Consider the following 19,383-nt stretch of genomic DNA (forward strand, 5'->3'; position numbering starts at 1 on the left):
AGGGGGTGGTATTGGTTTGAGATTTATGAAGATTTTTGAAGAGTTCAACAAAATCATTAAAAATGAATAAGTGAAAGATTGTTAAAGATTGCTAGAGAGTTTTGTTGATTAGTTTTCTAAAATCTTGTAAAGTCCTCCAAACAATCTTGTATTTTTATGATACTTTCCATGACTTTATTTTGTAAAGAAAGTGTCTAAAATCATGAACCAATAACATAATAATTGAACTCATTAACAATCCTAGATTCTTTTGTTTTAATTGAATAACACAAAACTTTTAATGACTTTATAAAAGTCTGAATCCAATAACCCAGATTTGTTAAGATTTTAAATAACTTTTTACAAATCACAAACCAATAACATTAAACTTTAACAGAGTTTAACAAAATCTTGATCTAATAACAACAGATTCTACATAACATTTCAAATCTCTAAAACTCTATTCAAATCTTAAACCAATAACCCCCACTAAATTAGACACTAGGTTTTGAAGGGTCAAATTGATTACTCAATAATAACAGTTAAATATATAAATATTATTAACAACACAAAAGAAATCAACGGTAAAATTAAAATTTAATACAAAAATAATGACAATTAGACGGGATATAATTACAGTAACAAATAATCACATTCCTCTATAAATAAGTATACCAAATGCATGACAAAAAATAAAAAATTACTCAGAAAATCAAATCTTATTTCAGCAACAAAACCCAAATAGATTACATAAAGCAATACAACCACACAACTAACTCCTACTCAAAATCAAACGACAACATCGACAAGAAAACAACATGAGCTACACAATCTCTTTCTCCAAAGACCATATACTACAACCAAATGATACACATTAATATAAAATTTTAAGTTGTGGTTTTGATTCAATTTTTTTTGTGATATCGAAGAAACAATCTCAGGTATGTTTAATCAATAATTTAACAGATTGATAAAAAGCATATATTTTCTCATTTGGAGCGGACAACCCCCAGCTGCCTAACATTTTTTCGAAATCGAAGATCACAATCCAAATACTACAAGGAAACTTGATGTAGAAGTGGTAAAAAGACATGAAAATATCAAACTATCTTGCAATCACAAATTTCACCATGAATCTATTGTAACATGGTTTTACATCACAAAATAATATGTCCTAATTGTATAATAGAGATAGTATATGCTTTATATATTTTTAAATTCAATAAAACAAAGATGAATAATAAGATAATTTATTAATTGTTGTAATGGGTTATTACTTCTTTGATAATTTCAAAAAGTTTGAGGAAATATTTAGATATTTAAAACTAAACATAATAAAAATAAAAATAAAAATAAACAAATTCCAAATTGGCCAAAAAAATTCTCAAAGAAAATAAGCACAGAATTAATAATTAATTACAAACCAAACAAAAACCAATTACTTTATAAAAATATTAATGTTAAATAAAATTAAAAAAAAAAAAATTCGTGCAACCGACGGAACTTCACCTAGTTTTGGATATTTGTCACAAGAAGATTACAAAATTGGAGCTACGAGAAAAAAAAAAATCAAAGAAGAAGGACTTTGTGAGGGGAAATTGCCAAAATCAACCTCAATTATTTGCCGAACGCTTTTTCATACTTAAACTTCAACAGCCTTTAAATAACAGCCTAAACTGTATTAAAATTCAAATTTGCTATCTGAACTATATGAAATATTGTCAATTTCAACATCTGCTCGAACTATGCTAAGTAAGAATTTAACGGTGCTGAGTCAGACTATCTGTGTCGTCCACGTGGCACTAGGACTTACCAAAACTAAGTTGTTTTGGTCATATTTAGGTGTGTTGTGGGAAAAAACAAAGCGTTTGACAAAAATGGGGTATTGAAATCGGGTGTGTTGTGAGGCTTCATTTTTGGTCATTTCTTGCCATAACACATCCAAAAATGACCAAAACGACGTAGTTTTGGTAAGTTCTAGTGCTACATTGATGTTAGACCTGGGCATTTGGGTGTTCGGGTCGGGGTCAGGTTCGGGTAATTCGGGTTCAGGTTTTTCGGGTTTACGAATATAGGATCCGAGCAGGTGTTCATATAATTTCGGGTCGGGGTCAGGTTCGGTTCCTCTCGGGTTCGGGTTATTTGGGTAATGACTTTAAAAAACCTGTAATGTATCCAAAATATATTCTGTTATGGATAGTACCTACTCAAACATATCCAAAGTACCCACAAAAACCTGAAATGTACCCAAAAAAAATCCAAATAACCAGAAAAACAAATGAAACTGCATAACATGAAATCTTAAACAAATGAAACTGAGCATAACATGTCTCGCAAAAAAATTCAAACACATACCATGTCTCGCAAAATAAGCATCCCAACAAAGAAAAGCATGTCTTAAAATCTTAAACATCCCAACAAAGCAAACGAAACTTAAACATCCCAACAAAGAAAAACATGTCTCGCAAAAGCATGTCTAGCTGCTATGAACGGAGAACCCAAAGATGTGACTAACAGCGGAATTAGGTTTTGGAGATCCAATTTGAGAGTTTTGGTTTATAAAAGCCAAAGATTCTTGAAATCGGACAAAAATTGGCAACTTCTACATGTTTATGCAAAGTAAAGAAGATTCACAAGGATTCAAGGAGAGGAGATTAAGGCAAACGGAAATATGGCAATATATGTGATATCATGTATGAATAAATGTGTTCTCGAGTTCAAACAGATATCGTCGGTTCCTCGGGTTCGGTTCGAGTAATACCCGATACCCGTGGGTATTTGGAAACAAAAACCGAGTGGTTATTTATACAGAAGCGGATCCGGGTCGGGTCGGGTTTTTGCAGGTCAGGGTCGGGTCGGTTCCTCGGGTTCGGTTTATTTGCCCAGGCCTAATTGATGTCAAGGACTGTCTGACTCAACATCGTTAAACTTTGAGTTAACAAATAGACGTTGAAATATTTTATATAGTTTAAATAGTAAATTTGAATTTAAATATAATTCAAGTTGTTATTTGCAGAGTATTAAAGTTGATGTATGATTAAGCATTTGACAAATAGTTGAAGTTGATTTTGGCTGTTTTCCCAACCTATAAACTTAAGCCCTTTACATCATCAAAATGGGCTTTGTAGCCCATTAAAAATCGGATTTTGTGGACTCACTTCAGTGCGCATCAGTTAAATCTGGAGTTTGTTTGTATGTCATCTTCCTTTTTTCATCCATGGCTCTGAATAATTTTGTTGTGCTTTTCTTCAGTTTGACTTTACAACTCCTCTTCCTTCTACTTGGTGTTTCATCGGAATCACCATGGATCACCGCCGGAGATGTGACTCAAGTCCCGAAGAAGTACCTCGAATTAGCCAAGAGTCCGGAGGTCTTCGATCGGATGGTGAGTATCAGAAGGAAAATTCACGAGAATCCTGAGCTTGGTTACGAGGAATTCGAAACCAGTAAACTCATTAGGTCGGAGCTAGACCTTATCGGAGTTAAGTATAGGTATCCCGTAGCTATCACCGGTGTTATCGGTTATATCGGCTCTGGAGAACCACCGTTCGTTGCTCTGAGAGCTGATATGGATGCTTTGCCTATTCAGGTGTCGTAACCAAATTCCCAGGATTCTCTTATTAGTTCGTAGCTTCGATACATTTAGGTCTTTGATTTTTACTCTTTTAGTTAGAAACTTGATGGAATTAGATTAAACTACTTGCTTGATGCCTTGATCATAGGTTTGATTACACATACACCAATACCAATTTCTTAGGTAATGAAGGGTTATAATATTGTTTGAATTGATTCTTGAACTTAGGAAGCTGTTGAGTGGGAGCATAAGAGCAAAAATCCTGGTAAAATGCACGCTTGTGGACACGATGGTCATGTTGCTATGCTTCTTGGTGCTGCTAAGATTCTTCAAGAACATCGCCACGATTTACAGGTCTATGCATTTCCTGAATTTGCCCTTTTTAGATACTTTCATCAGTTGCATTGGCCTACTAATGCATTCATTTCTTTGTTTATTTTTGTTAGGGAACTGTGGTGCTTATCTTTCAGCCAGCTGAGGAAGGTTTACGCGGAGCAAAGAAGATGATAGAAGAAGGAGCGTTGAAGAACGTCGAAGCTATTTTTGGGTTACATCTTACCAACCGAGTTCCCTTTGGCAAAGCGGCTTCACGTGCAGGTCCCATGCTTGCTGGAGCTGGATTCTTTGAAGCTGTAATCACTGGGAAAGGAGGTCATGCTGCCATCCCTCAGCATACCGTAGATCCTGTTGTTGCAGCTTCGAGCATTGTCCTCAGTCTTCAACACATTGTTTCACGTGAAACTGACCCTTTGGATTCAAAGGTTTCATTTTTTTTACTCTTGGATCTCATACCTGGTCTTGGCTTTCTAGAACTCATTTGTGTGTTCCTCTTCAGGTGGTCACAGTTTCTAAGGTTAATGGTGGCAATGCGTTCAATGTCATCCCTGACTCAATCACCATAGGAGGAACTCTTCGAGCCTTTACCGGGTTTAGTCAGCTTCAGCAGAGAATCAAAGAGGTGACGCGATCCATGATTATGCCTTTAAAGAATTTTGCGGTATTGTGCTTTACCATAGAACCAATCCCCTGTTTCAACTTTTGATTCTAGGTGATTACAAAGCAAGCAACCGTCCATCGATGCAATGCATCTGTGAATCTAACACCAAATGGCAAAGAACCGTTACCACCAACAGTGAACGACATGGACTTATACAAGCAATTCAAGAAGGTGGTCGGAGACTTGTTGGGTCAAGAAGCTGTTGAGGAAGCACAACCGTTGATGGGATCAGAGGACTTCTCAAAGTTTGCAGAAGTAATCCCTGGCCATTTCTCCTTCCTGGGAATGCAAGATGAGTCCAAAGGGTATGCGTCATCTCATTCACCACTCTATAGAATTAACGAGGATGTGTTTCCGTACGGCGCTGCAATCCATGCATCGATGGCTATGCAGTACCTCAAAGAGAAAGCTTCTAAAGGTTCTGCCTCAGGCTTCCATGACGAACTCTGAATTTGTCTAGCTAGTTCTAGACTTATTTACTCATCAGTTATAGGCTCGTTCATGTTTCTTAGTAATAGTAAAAGTCACACTCCACGGAAATGAATGTTATTTGCAAATTTATTGTCAAACAATGTCGCATAATTTGAAATCCAAAAAAGATAACATCAATTACTGTGCTATGATAGATTTGTGACCAAAACAATAACTAAAAAGAACTGTAATTCATAGAATCAAAACATAATATTTCAGTGCCAAAAGAAATTAAACGAAGAACAAAGATTCCCAAAGTTACAAAATAGATTTTCCCAGCTTCTCTACCAAAAACATACAAGTTCAGTGAAAGACAAGCTTCACGAAAACATCTCTTGCATATTTTTTTCAAGCTTCACTACCAATCTATTTCTCAGAAGAGTTAGGTCCTCTCTTCTTTCCGAAACCAACAACTGCACAAATCAATTTAACAAAGTGTAAAAGATTTATTAAGCAAAATCCATTTACAAATGATAGCTTCAACAAAGCATTTCTAAATCAATTACCAATTCCCTAAAGCAATTCTAAGCTAATTACGCAACAATGCAAGCGTCTTAATCCAATAAAAAAGTAAAAGTATCGCGAGATCGGGAAAATTACCGGCGGTGACGAAACGACGGTTGTGCTGCATACGCTTGTGAGCACGACCTCTAGGCTTCTTCTTCTTATCTTGCTTGGCAACCTTGGGTGTTTGTCCTCTAACCTTACCGGCACGAGCCAAAGATCCATGAACCTTTCCTGAAATTCATAAGAACACTTACCGTTAAACAGATCCCGCAGAAGAAGAAAAAGATGAAACAAAATGAAGAAATTTCCAAAGGATCTTACCCATGATTGATTTGCTTTTCTTCTCTTTGCTCTTCCGTTACCGACGGCTGCAATAAGCTGAGACGAGTGAGTGGCGTAAGCTCAGGAATTAGGTTTTCTTTAGATAACAAATGTGTAATTTATATATTCATTCCCTTGACGTTGATCTATTGGGCCTTTTATTAGGCTTAGACTCAATAAATAAATTGTAAGCCGATAATTAGTGGGCCTATAAAGCCCATTATCAACACAAGTTCGACAATTCATGAAAATTGTTATTAAAAATAATATAAAAAACAAATCACAAATTTGGAAAATATTAAAAAAATAAACTTTCCATTCGTATTTTTTTTTGTAATTTTCTAAAAATAACGTTCCATTAATTTCACGTCGAATTAAAAAGGCAATAGTTTCGAATTATTAATTGCTATCTTTATTCTATAAGTCACAAGTAAATTTACGAGCAACTGCAGCTCTCTCCATCTGCCACGTGTCTTAAGTCCCAATTTTTGCACTTCCAAGTTTTTCGACAATTAAAATTTTGTTATCCAAACAAATGTAAGAAAAAAAAAAAAAGAAAAAAAAAACCCTGAAACTGCTTCGGCCTCTCTTCACCCCCACGATCTCAATATCTCCTTCCACATCTCATTAGTCTCCACTTCTCCCTTCTTTTCAACAATCGAAAAAATCAGTATTTCCTTCGTTTCAAATCGTTTCTTTGTCCCTTTTCTTCAAATTTCTGTTTCAGTTTTATTCAATTGCTGCATTAATGATTTTTACTATGTAATCTGTTTTCTTCTTCAGAGTTAAATTTATCGGATTGCTCTTCTTCTACTTTCCTTCTCTCGATGTTTTGATTCTAATAAGTGTTGCTGTCTCGAATTTATTGATTTTTTACGTGCTAAATATTGTTAAATTTTGATTTCGTTTTGGGTGATTAAGTTGATTTTATGTTCTTGATAGATTTGTTGACGAGAGAATACAAGTCTACAATCCCGATCAGAAATTCAGTATTTCCCACTTACAGTGCCTCTGGCCTGGTACGTATTTTTGTTATCAATCGTTGTATTCTTGCAATATGTTCTAGGTCTTATCGATCTTATCGTTGTTCAATTCTGAGTTAGATTCTCTGGAAGGGATCTGATAGTGATAGTCACTATGAGTATATGTTAAAAATTACAATTGTTTACGAATTAGATGTTTGATAATCAGAATGAGATCAACAAAAACCTTTATAATCTTTTTTTAAGAGTTTGCATTCCATATAAACTATTAGTGAAGTAACCTTATAGATATCTCCTACTCATGTCAACACTTTTTATTAGAATTAGTATTTTCTGTTTTCCAGGAGAAGAAAACTAAATGGAACTACAACAAGGTTAGTCTTTTATTTGACATAGACTCAAATTCATATTCTTCTCTGCTTCGGCAAATTTTTAAGCCTTGGCTTATAATATAGTTGTATCTTTCAGTAATTTATTATGTTTATCCCTCCAACGTTTATTTGTCTTTCTGTACCTGAAGTCTTTTTCATATTAATTAGCTTTTTTATTCTCCTCCCAGTACTCTCGAAAAATAGCATCTTAACAAAATCAGTCTCAAGCCAAGTTTTTGTAAGCAATCATCTTAGTACCCGATGCTACTTCTATTTGTTTTTCTTCTGAAGTTGATGTGTGATTTTCATAAACTATACTAAAAACGGTTTTATTTTTTGTATCTAGGTTTGTTATGCTTCGGTCATCGGTGGAACAATAGAGGAAACGGAGAAGCATAATTAGACAAATAAGCAGAGATGAAGACAAAATTTACAATGGAAAAAATGTTGGGAAATTAAGCATAACTACTACATATTGTTTAAATATTGGGTTTTAATCTGCATTGTCGCACTTATATTCCATAACCGATAGGAACTTCCAGACTTCTAATGGCAATATTTGATCCACTATTGATTTAAAAGCATATTTATCTTAATAATTCCTTCGTAGGTTTGTTTTTTCATTTATATTCATAAGTTGAACTCATTCAACAAACAAACTAAGAAAACTTCAATGTACCCGTGCAACGCACGGGCTTAACTAGTAGATAATAATTTAGATACGAAACAATCTTATTCGATAGAATCTTTTGGTATTATAAAATTTCCAATTTTAGCCCTACAGAATCCCCAAAATCCAACGATATATATTCGAAAGATCCAACGGTTAATCTCACATCTCAATAACAAAAGACTCTGAAACCTCCCTTTACTCTTCTAGGGTTTTATTCTCTCAAAACGCGTCGCCTCCCAAAATTTCGTGCTTCAGATTCCGAAGATCAAAAACAATGGCTGATGAGATCGTGCCACCAGCGAACGAGTTAGCCGCCGTTGCATTGGGTAACGACACGGTGCAGAAAGCCCAATTTTCTAACCGTGTTCTGATTAAATCGATTCTGGGTCGACCTGACGGCGGAGCTAGCCTCGCCGGTCAAAAAGTTCGAATCGGAGGTTGGGTTAAAACCGGAAGAGAGCAAGGGAAAGGAGCTTTTGCTTTCCTTGCGGTGAACGATGGATCTTGTCCAGCGAATCTTCAGGTTATGGTTGATTCGTCTCTTTATGATCTCTCTAAGTTGGTAGCTACGGGAACTTGTGTGACTGTTGATGGAGTTTTGAAGCTTCCTCCGGAAGGTAAAGATAAGCAGATGATTGAGCTTAGCGTTGAGAAGGTGATTGATGTTGGAACTGTGGAGGATAAGTATCCGCTTCCTAAGACTAAGTTGACTCTTGAGTTTCTCAGAGATATGCTTCATCTTCGTTCCAGGACTAACTCGGTAAATACTTCTTTACTTCTTTCACTGTGATTGATTTGAATGCTCTCTATGTTTGATTAGTATCACTGAATTAGTTGACTTGTGAATTGTGTGCTTATGGTGATAATTTGTTATGATTTCAGATCTCAGCAATTGCAAGAATCCGTAATGCGCTTGCTTTCGCCACACACAGTTTCTTCCAAGAACATAGTTTTCTTTACGTTCACACTCCTATCATTACGACAAGTGACTGTGAAGGTGCTGGTGAAATGTTCCAAGTAACAACCTTGATCAACCACACTGAGCAGGTTGAGAAGGATCTCATTGTTAACCCTCCACCCACCGAGGCTGATGTTGAAGCGGCGAGGCTTATTGTTAAGGAGAGAGGTGCAGCTGTAAAGCAATTGAAAGCGCAATTGAAAGATGCCGGGGCAACCAAGGAAGAAATCGATGCTGCAACCACTGCTCCTGTTGGTGAACTTACTTCAGCAAAGGCGAATTTAGCTCAAATTGAAGAAAGGTCAAAGCTTAAGCCTGGACTACCTAAAAAAGATGGAAAAATTGATTACTCCAATGATTTCTTTAGCCGTCAAGCTTTCTTGACAGTTTCTGGTCAGTTACAAGTGGAGACCTATGCTTGCGCTCTGAGCAGTGTGTATACGTTTGGCCCTACGTTCCGGGCAGAGAACTCTCACACTACAAGGCATCTAGCTGAGTTCTGGATGGTTGAGCCTGAAATTGCTTTCGCAGATCTACAGGTAATGTATACGTATGGTATTCTTTTGTCTCTTCTTAATTACAATATAAAGCTGCAGTATCTTAGAAACCTTCTTTGAAATTTCTGTAGGACGACATGAACTGCGCAGAAGCGTATGTGAAATACATGTGCAAGTGGTTGCTCGAGAAGTGTTACGATGACATGGAACTTATGGCTAAGAATTTCGACCGGGGATGCATTGAGAGGCTACAATTGGTAGCCTCAACCCCGTTTGGGCGTATAACGTACACTGAAGCAATAGAGTTACTTGAGAGAGCTGTAGCTGAAGGAAAGAAATTTGAAAACAATGTGGAGTGGGGTATCGACTTGGCCTCAGAGCATGAAAGGTTTGTGATAATTCTTATTAAAAACCATTCCTCAACTTTAAACACTTGCAAGAAATGATTGCTAACCAAACATGTCTTTGCACTTACAGATACTTGACAGAGGTTATGTTTCAAAAGCCAATTATTGTCTATAACTACCCGAAAGGAATCAAAGCTTTTTACATGAGACTTAACGATGATGGAAAGACAGTTGCTGCTATGGATGTCCTCGTTCCAAAGGTAATAATAAAACTCGCCAGTCTTCTTATAGTGCCATTCAATCAATTGAAGGAAAACACACATCAACTGGCTGTTTTGGTTATCTGTTTTCTTTGTATGAATCAGGTTGGAGAACTCATTGGTGGAAGCCAAAGGGAAGAACGATATGATGTCATCACACAGAGGTGTGTGAAAGTGAAACCAATATTCAAAATTTTTGGCTCTATTTTTGGTGTCTTTTGTGATCGTTTATGAAGCAAAATCTGTTTTTTTATATACAGGATCAAGGAGATGGGTCTTCCAATTGAGCCATATAAGTGGTACATTGACTTGCGCCGTTATGGAACAGTGAAGCATTGTGGATTTGGACTTGGCTTCGAACGGATGATTCTGTTCGCTACAGGAATTGATAACATCAGAGACGTTATTCCTTTCCCTAGGTATCCTGGAAAAGCTGATCTCTGATTCTCTTCTCTAGACATATCTACAAACACAATTTCGGATTTTATTAGCTGGTCTGGTTTCGATAACCGAGACGGTTTAGTTTACTTTATGTTTATTAAGTGAAAATTATATGGGTTTTTGACTTTTGATTTTACTGGTTTTGTTCGATTATCCCGATTTACCAAATTCAGTTATATATACCACAAATTCTATATTAATGATTGGACAAAACTATGTTGATAACAATTGGAAACCGAAAGTTTTTCAATTTAAAGTTTTAGAATTAGATAATAAGTATGAGAACAAAAGTCAATATGTCCGAGTGGTTAAGGAGACAGACTCGAAATCTGTTGGGCTTTGCCTGCGCAGGTTCGAATCCTGCTGTTGACGTCCTTCTTTTATTTGTCCATTTTTACCTCAATAAGTCAAAACAGAGATCAACAGAGTAACGAACAAGAAAATATATAGGTTTGAGCTTTATTATTAACGATGAAGAGGGTCATCAAAAAGATATCGATTGATGAGCAATTTACATAAAAGAGTGGCAAACTTTGAAAATATAGATTCTACCGGCAAGTATCGTCGATTGTAATAGTAATTTAGGTTTGTGATATAATTGTGACAATATTATTTAACCGGTTGGCTCGCTAAACGGTTAACTCAGATTAGGGATTTTATTTGTATGCCTTTGGCTAGTTACGATGAAATCAATCAAGCAGAATAAACAAATCTTCTTCAATCTCTTTTCCTTCACTTACCAACATCAAAATCCAATTTTTTCGATCGAAGCGATCCTTCTACCTCAGTGATTGCTTTCCAGGCTCTATTTGCCTTTCCTTAGATCTCTTGGTGAGATCCTAGATTAGGGGTTTACCTATCTAACGCAATATGTCACAAATAAGTGCGTTGTCTGATGATTTGCTGGTGAAGATATTATCGTTCCTTCCAACAAAAGTTGCTGTCTCAACCAGTGTTTTGTCGAAACAATGGAAGTTTCTTTGGATGTGGTTGCCTAAACTTGAGTACGATGATTACAACGATATCAATCATAGAAAGTCTTCACTTCTGATGTATCGTTATGAGAATCTGCCATTACACAGAGCGCCGATCCTAGAAAGCTTGCTCCTCAGGTTTCGTTTTAAATCCGAAAATACTAAACAGTGGGTTGGAATTGCAGTTTCTCGCCGAGTGCGCGAGCTAAGTATCAGCTATTTGTATGTCTGGGATGTTAATTCTCAGGTATTACTGCCGTGTCGTTTGTATTCATGCACATCGCTCGTGACTTTGAAACTTGAAGGCAAAAACATTCTTGTGGATGTTCCTCCAACGGTTTGTCTCCCTTCCTTGAAAACTTTGCAACTTCTCCGTGTGACATACTCGAATGAAGATGCTCTTAGACTGCTTCTATCGTATTGCCCTGTTCTTGAAGATCTGAGTATTAAACGAGGCTATGATGACAATATGAGAGCTTTAGTTGTTGATGTACCCTCCTTGCGGTGTTTATCTTTAAATATAAACGCTGCATGTTCTTCTGATGATGGATGTGTAATAGTTACCCCTTCTTTGAAGTCTTTCTATGTTGATGATTCTAGAAGTGAATTCTCCTATTTAGTTGAGCATATGCCTGATCTTGAAGAGGCAGATATCTTTGTTAATCAAAACCCCGAGAAGCTTCTCGTATCAATCACATCTGTCAAACGTCTTTCATTACGAGTAAAATTTAACAGTAAGGAAGAGGTAAGCTGTTTTCCATCTATTAACTTGTTTTCATCAATTGCATTATATTTAACTTAACACTAAATGATCTGTAAGCGTTTTCACGTGTACAGCTCGGGTATCATAATGCTGGTATTGTCTTCAATCAGCTTGAACATCTGAAGCTATATATAATCAACGAATATTGGTCCAACTTACTTGTCCGGTTGCTCAAAGATACACCTAAACTCCGAGTCCTCAATCTTGACGCTTCTGTAAGTTTTTATTGATATATAATTTATCAGTATGAAAGCGTATAGTTTACTAATCTTATTTATATCCTATTGTTGTCTCAGGCTTTTATACAATTTGGCAACTTTCAACCGAACATTAATGTCCACGAGTTGCCTAGTCTTGAAGGGAGCTCTGTTCCTAAATGTTTCTTGAAGAGTCTTGAAACTTTCGACTTTGTAGGGTACAAAGGAAGACAAGAAGAGAGATATTTCTTGAGTATTCTCTTAAATTATGCTCGTTGCTTGACGCACAGTACTCGTCAATTTTGGACTGATCATTTTATGTCGCAACGTAGAAGAAACTTTGGAAATCATCAAAGAGTCGGTATTCTTATCCGGGAATTAGATATTTAACTGTAGATTTGGGACTTCTTTCAAAAAAAAACTATTGCCTTCTTATCATTTGGTTGATAAATTATATCGTCTTGTATCACCTACAATTTGTATGTGTATGCCTTGCGACACAAGTTTCTTTTCAAAGAAGAGAACCAAATCAGGTTTTTGGAACACCCGTCTCCTTATGCTCAAATATTGTCGTAAATTTCAAGTTTGGAAGCTTAAAAGGTCACCTCATCTCGAGACTCGAATCACACACAGTCATGACTCTTATGCTTGTTAAAAAAAGTTACAACTAAAACGAAAATTTGATGTTGTCTTATCGTAAGGAGTCAAATAGGTAACTTGACCCAACCCAAATCCGTCTAGGTTCCATAATTATGTAAACCGATCTGAGCACGCATATGGGTGTATTTTCCTGCTCATGACATCTTATAAAAATTTGACGTTTGCATACGCTACACTACAAAGCCAAAGAAGAACTAAAATATCAGATTCAACTCAATTCGATAAAAATTTGAGATTCTTAGTTGTCACATAACATACACAACACTGCTTAAGTTAATAAAACTACTCATTGATGTTGTTGTATTTGAATTAACCGTCAAAACACAAATGTACATGTCTTTTGTAGTTTCATCTCAGTCTCATACTCCTCTTTCAAATATTCCTAAAATTAAACAAAAGTCAAAATAATTAGTCTAACCAAACCGGTAACCAGTAATCACATATGGCCACAGAAGATTTAAGCTAACAAAAGAAACAAATTCAGTCATGATTTAATACCAAATATCTAGTAAGTGAGGTTCTTAACATAAGAATAAAATTAAAAATACATTGGTATCATATTAGTAAGTCCTTCCTAATAATGTAATTAAACCTTTATATCTTCCTTTCAATAATGAGGTAGTACTAATTGATAGAGCTTCACCTAGGCCTAAAGCCCACCAAAGGTTTTTATATTTATAAGCGACTTCCTTCTAGGTTTTTGTTCTGTTCCTCTGTTGTGGCTTTGTTTTCGCTTGGTTTCGGTTTGGTTTCTGAAAAATCCTTTTAGTCTGTTTCTAACAAAAATATGGCCAACATCAGCGACTTGTCTGATAAATTGCTGATTATGATATTATCGTATCTTCCAACAAAAGTTGCTGTATCAACTAGCGTTTTGTCCAAACGGTGGAAGTTTCTTTGGAAGTGGTCGCCTAAACTCGAGTTCGATGATTACCCTAACACCATTAATGATTTCAATCTTTCAAAATCTTCATACCTTTGTCAGTATTTTATCAACAAGAATCTGCCATTCTACATAGCTTACATCATAGAAAGCTTGCGCGTCAGGGTACGTCTTAGATCACTTCAAAGTAAGGATTTCGAATCGTGGGTTGGACTCGCAGTTTCTCGTCGTTATCAGCTATTTACCTTTCTATAAAGAACCTGAAGTGTTATTCCCAAGTAGTTTGTATACTTGCAAGTCTCTAGTCACTTTGAAACTCGAAGGCTTCAAGATTGTTGTGGATGTTCCTCGCACGGTTTGTCTCCCTTCCTTAAAAACCTTGGAGCTTCGACATGTGAGATACTTAAATCAAGATTGTCTTCTACAAAGTTGTCCTGTTCTTGAAGATTTGTTTATTCATCGAGTTGGATATGACAACTTGCTAGGGTTAGTTGTTAATGTCCCTTCCTTGAAGCGTTTATCTGTACATATAGACTCGACATGTTCTATTGGTGCGAGTATCATAGTCACACCTTCTTTGAAGTATTTCAACTTTGAGGATTACAAAGTTGAAGATTGTTATTGTAAAGGCTTCTCCTATTCTATTGACCATATGCCAGAGCTGGAAGAGGCAAATATCATTGTTCTGAGAAATCCTCAAGATCTTCTCGAATCAGTTACATCTTCCAGACGTCTCTCATTACGCGTAGCATTCAACTCTGCGGAAAATGTAAGTCTTTGTTTTCAATCTCACATTATTATATTCTCTTGAGTTTGAATCCTTTGTTTATTATGTGTGTGTGATGTGTGCAGACTGTGTATCGTGAAGGTATTGTCTTTAGTCAGCTTGAAAAGTTAGAGCTGTTTATATGCAACGATGACTGGTCAAAGTTACTTGTCCAGTTACTCAAAGATTCTCCTAATTAATCTGCAAATCCTCAATCTCATTGTTGATGATGTAAGTTTCTTCGTTGATTGTTTTGTATAGTTCTAAAAGCACAATGTGGTGTAGTTTTAACTCTTTAGTTTTTAATGTTTAATCTCAGAGTAAGTCACGTTTTGTGGGTTATAAACCGGTTAGCTGGGACAGCTCCGTTCCAGAATGGTTTTTGAAGAGTCTTGAAACTTTCAAGTTTGAAGGGTACAAGGGAAGACAAGAAGAGACGGATTTCTTGAGTTTTATCTCCAAACATGCTCGTTGCTTGAAATCTACATCAATCTTGCACGGATGATCCATGCATGTTATGCTCCCTTAAAAGAGTCATTGTATTCGTTTAAGAATGTTTCTGGTTGTTTAACTCTATAGATGTGGAAATTGCTTTCAAACAAAAATTGTGCCTTCTTGTCACAAGATACTGTCCTTACTCCTTATAAGATATATCAGTTGCACAAAACAAAACAAAAAAAGATAAAGAGGTCGTCGCAAGTGTTCTTCAAACTTTGGAAGAAAAAGGTAATTACAATGTTTTCATACAATATCCATCTAAACACTTAGATACAAGTGTTGTAGACGGTCTCTTCCACCAAAGCGGAAGCTCACCCAAGAAAGAGCAAGCTCACACATCTAAGTGTAAGATCAAACCAGTAGGATCAGTAATCTCTTATGACTACTAAAATTTGTATTCATCTTTTTTGGTTTGACAACGTCTATACCTTTGAAATCTAAAGTTAGCTTTTGTTTAACTTGAAGCCCTAGTCACCATATTGCATTGATTTAAATTTATGCATATCATTAATGTTATGATCTTTTCTTTTTTTTTTGTCAACCATAAATGCTATGATCTGTGATGGCTTATACTAATGAAAAAATTACGTGTTACAAGAGGTAGGGGAGGGCAAAGGGCCAAAGGCGATTATGTTGTTGTTAATTATATATTACATGGTATATAAGAAATATTGAAAATTGTCTTTTAATTTATTCTATAGTCTGGTTATGTCATATAAGCTCAAATTTTGAGCTTTAGCTCAACAGTCAAAACAGAGACCAACATAGTAACAAACAACAACACCAAGAGCTTGTTACTATATGTTGAAGATGAAGAGGTTCACATACGCATCCACTATAGAAGAACTTAGCAGTTTGTTTCTAACTCAATACAGAGCAAACAAATAGTCTGTAATGTCTTCTTTAGAATCGTCTCATACTCCTTTTCAACTTTCCATACAGATTAAACAAAAGATTCAACCCAACCAATGATTACCTAAAACCACAGAGGAATCATGCAAATAAAAGAAATTACTCATTCCTTGATGTTTTAGCAAATTTTTTTTTGTTTCATTGTAACTTGTAATTGATGTTTTCAACATTCTATGCAAAAATTAAATGTGTTTTTAACTCTTCTTTTTTCATTTTTATATGCAATATGCAAAGAAGAGTTAAAATCACACCAAATTTTCATTTTCTTTCTATTCAACATTCTATGCACAATATGATGGAGAATTGTGTTGATTTTAACTCTTCTTTTTCATTTTTATAATATCAGTTCAAATCATATGGGCAGTATGATCCGGCTAGCTGGAGCGTTTATAATCAGGGCTCCGTTCCCGAATGTTTGTTGGATAGTCTTGATTATTTTAAGTATGATGGGTACGACAGCGAGGAGCCAGAAGATAGGGATTTCTTGAGTTTTATTTTCAAACATGGTCGTTGCTTGACATCCACATCAATCTTGAACGTATGATGTTATGTTCCACAATTGAAACTTGAAAAATGATTCAAGAGTCGTCGTACTATAGGTTTTGTATTTGTTTTGTTATCCATGAACAATAATGTCTTTATTTTAATGTGGAACTTGATTTCGAACAAAACTTGTGCCTTATGTCTCAAGTTTGGATAAGTTATGTCATATAAGGTATATATATAACCATACCATTCGTCTCCATTAGCAAAGTCAAGTCGCACTACAAAGAAAGAAAGAAGTGAAAGGTCAGGACTTTTAATTCAATCACAGCAACAAAAGTAAAAAACCAACAAAACTTGTTCTAGTGTGAATCTCTCAATCATCCTCTTTATTAACCTTTACTGCCAAGTCCATTGAGTCCTTCTGCAGGGATTTCAGCAACAGTGACAAGGGAGAAGATTTCTTTTACGTGCATAACACGAATCTTGGTGGACCTCTGTTTCCTCTGCTCCAGCTTCACTTGGTGAAAACTAAAAGAAATTCATAAGAAGACTGGCCCAGTTCGAGGCCCATCAATATTAATTGTCATTATTAAAGGGGAAGCCAAACAGTCTCATCATGAACACTATCGGTCCACACCATTCTCTTTGAGTCTTTGTCGATTCATCTTACCCTCTCTCGATTCTTAATTAGCTCACAAACACTCGCTCTTACTCAGAGTTGAAATGGCTTTGCAATTCTACGGGAGCCTCCACTAAGTCAATCAACTGAAATTTCTAGGTTTTGTTTTTCGGTTCTCTGTTGTGGCTTTGTTTTCACTTTTCTACTAATTTGTATCATTGTATGGTTTGGCTTCCGACAAATCTTGTTGTCTTATGCTGTGTTTCTTGTGATTTGTTTTTTTTTTCTTTTGTTCAGGGTCAGGAAACCCCAAGATCTGTAGAGTTTGACAGTATCTTAGGGTTTGTAAAAGATATGGCCAAAATCAGTGACTTGTCTGATGAATTGCTTGTCAAGATATTATCGTTTCTTCCAACAGAAGAAGCCGTATCCACTAGCCTTTTGTCCAAACAGTGGAAATATCTTTGGATGTGGTCGCCCAAACTCGAGTTCAGCTTTACTACTCCTTCAAAGTCTGCATGCCTGAGAGATTTTATTGCCAAGAATCTTCCATTACACAAAGCCCCTATCATCGAAAGCTTGGTCCTTTGCTCCTTTCCTGGAGCAATTCAACCTGAGGATTTGGATTCGTGGGTTGGAACTGCAGTTTCTCGCTGTCTGCGTGAGCTAAGTATCGATTTATATTATACCGAAATGCAACCTTTTGTATCATTGCCCTGTTGTTTGTATTCATGCAACTCGCTCGTGACACTGAAACTTGACGGCCAGGATATTCTTGTGGATGTTCCTCCAACCGTTTGTCTCCCTTCCTTGAAAAATTTGGAACTTCTGGGTGTTTTATACTCAAACAATGATTCTCTTCGACTGCTTCTATCATGTTGCCCTGTTCTTGAAGATCTGATTATTAACCGAGAGGACTATGACGATTTGACAGCGGTGGTTATTATTGTGCCATCCTTGCAGCGTTTAACTTTAAATATAAACCGATTTTGTTCTTATGATGGGTATGAGATAGTTACCCCTTCTTTGAAGTTTCTCAGTGTTCATGGTTATGGAGGTAATAGCTCCTATATGATTGAGCATATGCCCGAGCTAGAAGAGGCAGATATCAGTGTAATGCTAGATAATGGGAAAGATACTGAAATGCTTCTCAAATCAATCACAGCTGTCAAACGTCTTTCATTTCGCGTAGGATACAAGAGTGGAGAAGAGGTAACATGTTTCCATCTGTCCACAAGTTTTCACTTAGAACACTAAATCATATTGTCTTGAGTTTATTAAATCCTTTGTTATTTCCCTTGTCGTCATTTCTGCTGCAGACTGTGTATCGTGATGGTATTGTCTTCAAACAGCTTAAAAAATTGAAGCTACGTATATGCAGCGAGAATTGGTCAAAGTTACTTGTCCAGTTGCTCAAAGATTCTCCTAACCTGAAAATCCTCAATCTCTTGCTCGATGATGTAAGTATTTCTACGTCTTAAAACAACTTTGCGGTAAAGCACATTATGGTGTGTTGGTGTGATTTTATAACTCTTTTCTTTTTCATTTTCCTTTTAATTTCAGTACCTTCCATTCTGTTATCAGAAGTATGAACCGGTTGGCTGGAGCGATAACCACCACGCCTCCGTTCCTAAATGTTTCTCCAGTAGTCTTGAAACTTTCAAGTTTGAAGGGTACGTCAGTGAGAAACCAGAAGATAGGGATTTTTTGAGTTTTATCTTCAAACATTCTTGTTGCTTGAAATCTACCTCAATCGTGCACCTATGATGTTATTATGCTCCCTAAAATGAGTCATTGTATTTGTTTAAAGGATTTTTTAAGGTTTGTTTTGTTTGACTAAATGTGGAATAATTTGCTTTGAGCCTTCTTGGTCATGTTCTTGGTTCTATCCTCTCTCTCTCTCTTTTTTTTTCCTTTTTTATCGTCTAGTTAATTTCCACAATTTGTAAATGTGTGTGCCTTGCGACTCAAGCCTCTTTCCAATAGCGAAAGACAACTAACACATGATGTTCTACAGGGTCACTTTCTTCTTCGGTAGAAGATAACAGAGAGAGAATCACGTTTGGAAAAACTTAACAAGCGAGACCCGTCAGTTCACATTACAGTTTCAACTCTCAAGTAGTCAAGTTAGTGTGTGTTGTTGATTCAAGCCAAAAAAGAAATCATTTTAATTCCTCTGTTTTATCATTCCATTTGGAATTTGCTGTTATATCTTTGACCTTTATTAGGGTGTCCAATGACGGATC

General features: G+C 36.1%; 4 protein-coding genes, 2 long non-coding RNA genes, 1 other non-coding gene and 1 pseudogene across 9 annotated transcripts; 7 read left to right on the forward strand and 1 right to left on the reverse strand.

Moving 5' to 3' along the window:
* The first annotated feature begins 3,096 nt into the window (after nucleotides 1–3,096).
* LOC104733476 (IAA-amino acid hydrolase ILR1-like 1) lies at nucleotides 3,097–5,159 on the forward strand. The gene is made up of 5 exons (XM_010453058.3): nucleotides 3,097–3,568; nucleotides 3,782–3,907; nucleotides 4,000–4,314; nucleotides 4,389–4,511; nucleotides 4,602–5,159. Exons 1-5 carry the CDS (start codon nucleotides 3,197–3,199, stop codon nucleotides 4,998–5,000), a joined length of 1,335 nt encoding a protein of 444 aa, XP_010451360.1. The 5' UTR covers nucleotides 3,097–3,196; the 3' UTR covers nucleotides 5,001–5,159.
* Nucleotides 5,160–5,193: 34 nt separating this feature from the next.
* LOC104733486 (small ribosomal subunit protein eS30z/eS30y/eS30x) lies at nucleotides 5,194–5,984 on the reverse strand. Its single transcript, XR_759042.3, has 3 exons — nucleotides 5,850–5,984; nucleotides 5,622–5,759; nucleotides 5,194–5,434 (listed from the first exon to the last, which is right to left on the reverse strand). It is a non-coding gene; the product is annotated as a small ribosomal subunit protein eS30z/eS30y/eS30x (long non-coding RNA).
* A 372-nt stretch (nucleotides 5,985–6,356) lies between these two features.
* On the forward strand, nucleotides 6,357–7,799 carry LOC104733492 (uncharacterized). Of its 2 annotated transcripts, none has more exons than XR_015582964.1 (5): nucleotides 6,357–6,519; nucleotides 6,792–6,868; nucleotides 7,177–7,206; nucleotides 7,392–7,441; nucleotides 7,550–7,799. It is a non-coding gene; the product is annotated as an uncharacterized LOC104733492 (long non-coding RNA). The 2 variants fall into 2 exon arrangements; XR_759044.2 differs by having other exon boundaries at nucleotides 6,477–6,611.
* Nucleotides 7,800–7,875: 76 nt separating this feature from the next.
* Nucleotides 7,876–10,532, forward strand: LOC104733501 (asparagine--tRNA ligase, cytoplasmic 1). Its single transcript, XM_010453078.3, has 6 exons — nucleotides 7,876–8,636; nucleotides 8,759–9,373; nucleotides 9,463–9,719; nucleotides 9,809–9,938; nucleotides 10,044–10,102; nucleotides 10,199–10,532. Exons 1-6 carry the CDS (start codon nucleotides 8,151–8,153, stop codon nucleotides 10,380–10,382), a joined length of 1,731 nt encoding a protein of 576 aa, XP_010451380.1. The 5' UTR covers nucleotides 7,876–8,150; the 3' UTR covers nucleotides 10,383–10,532.
* Nucleotides 10,533–10,669: 137 nt separating this feature from the next.
* Nucleotides 10,670–10,751, forward strand: TRNAS-CGA (transfer RNA serine (anticodon CGA)). Its single transcript has one exon. It is a non-coding gene; the product is annotated as a tRNA-Ser (tRNA).
* A 294-nt stretch (nucleotides 10,752–11,045) lies between these two features.
* LOC104733512 (putative FBD-associated F-box protein At5g56700) lies at nucleotides 11,046–12,858 on the forward strand. Its single transcript, XM_010453087.2, has 3 exons — nucleotides 11,046–12,098; nucleotides 12,191–12,331; nucleotides 12,413–12,858. The coding sequence occupies exons 1-3, from the start codon at nucleotides 11,250–11,252 to the stop codon at nucleotides 12,701–12,703; spliced, it is 1,281 nt and encodes a 426-aa protein (XP_010451389.2). The 5' UTR covers nucleotides 11,046–11,249; the 3' UTR covers nucleotides 12,704–12,858.
* A 902-nt stretch (nucleotides 12,859–13,760) lies between these two features.
* On the forward strand, nucleotides 13,761–15,246 carry LOC104756021 (putative FBD-associated F-box protein At5g56700; annotated as a pseudogene). The gene is made up of 3 exons (XR_015574377.1): nucleotides 13,761–14,625; nucleotides 14,709–14,853; nucleotides 14,942–15,246. The product of XR_015574377.1 is annotated as a putative FBD-associated F-box protein At5g56700 (transcript).
* A 1,890-nt stretch (nucleotides 15,247–17,136) lies between these two features.
* LOC109127478 (putative FBD-associated F-box protein At5g56700) lies at nucleotides 17,137–19,011 on the forward strand. The gene is made up of 4 exons (XM_019232266.2): nucleotides 17,137–17,296; nucleotides 17,435–18,349; nucleotides 18,457–18,597; nucleotides 18,701–19,011. The coding sequence occupies exons 2-4, from the start codon at nucleotides 17,492–17,494 to the stop codon at nucleotides 18,902–18,904; spliced, it is 1,203 nt and encodes a 400-aa protein (XP_019087811.2). The 5' UTR covers nucleotides 17,137–17,296; nucleotides 17,435–17,491; the 3' UTR covers nucleotides 18,905–19,011.
* The last annotated feature ends 372 nt before the right edge of the window (nucleotides 19,012–19,383 follow it).

The sequence above is a fragment of the Camelina sativa genome, chromosome 2, assembly GCF_030686135.1.
Source record: "Camelina sativa cultivar CO46 ecotype springtype chromosome 2, ASM3068613v1".
NCBI lineage: Eukaryota > Viridiplantae > Streptophyta > Magnoliopsida > Brassicales > Brassicaceae > Camelina > Camelina sativa.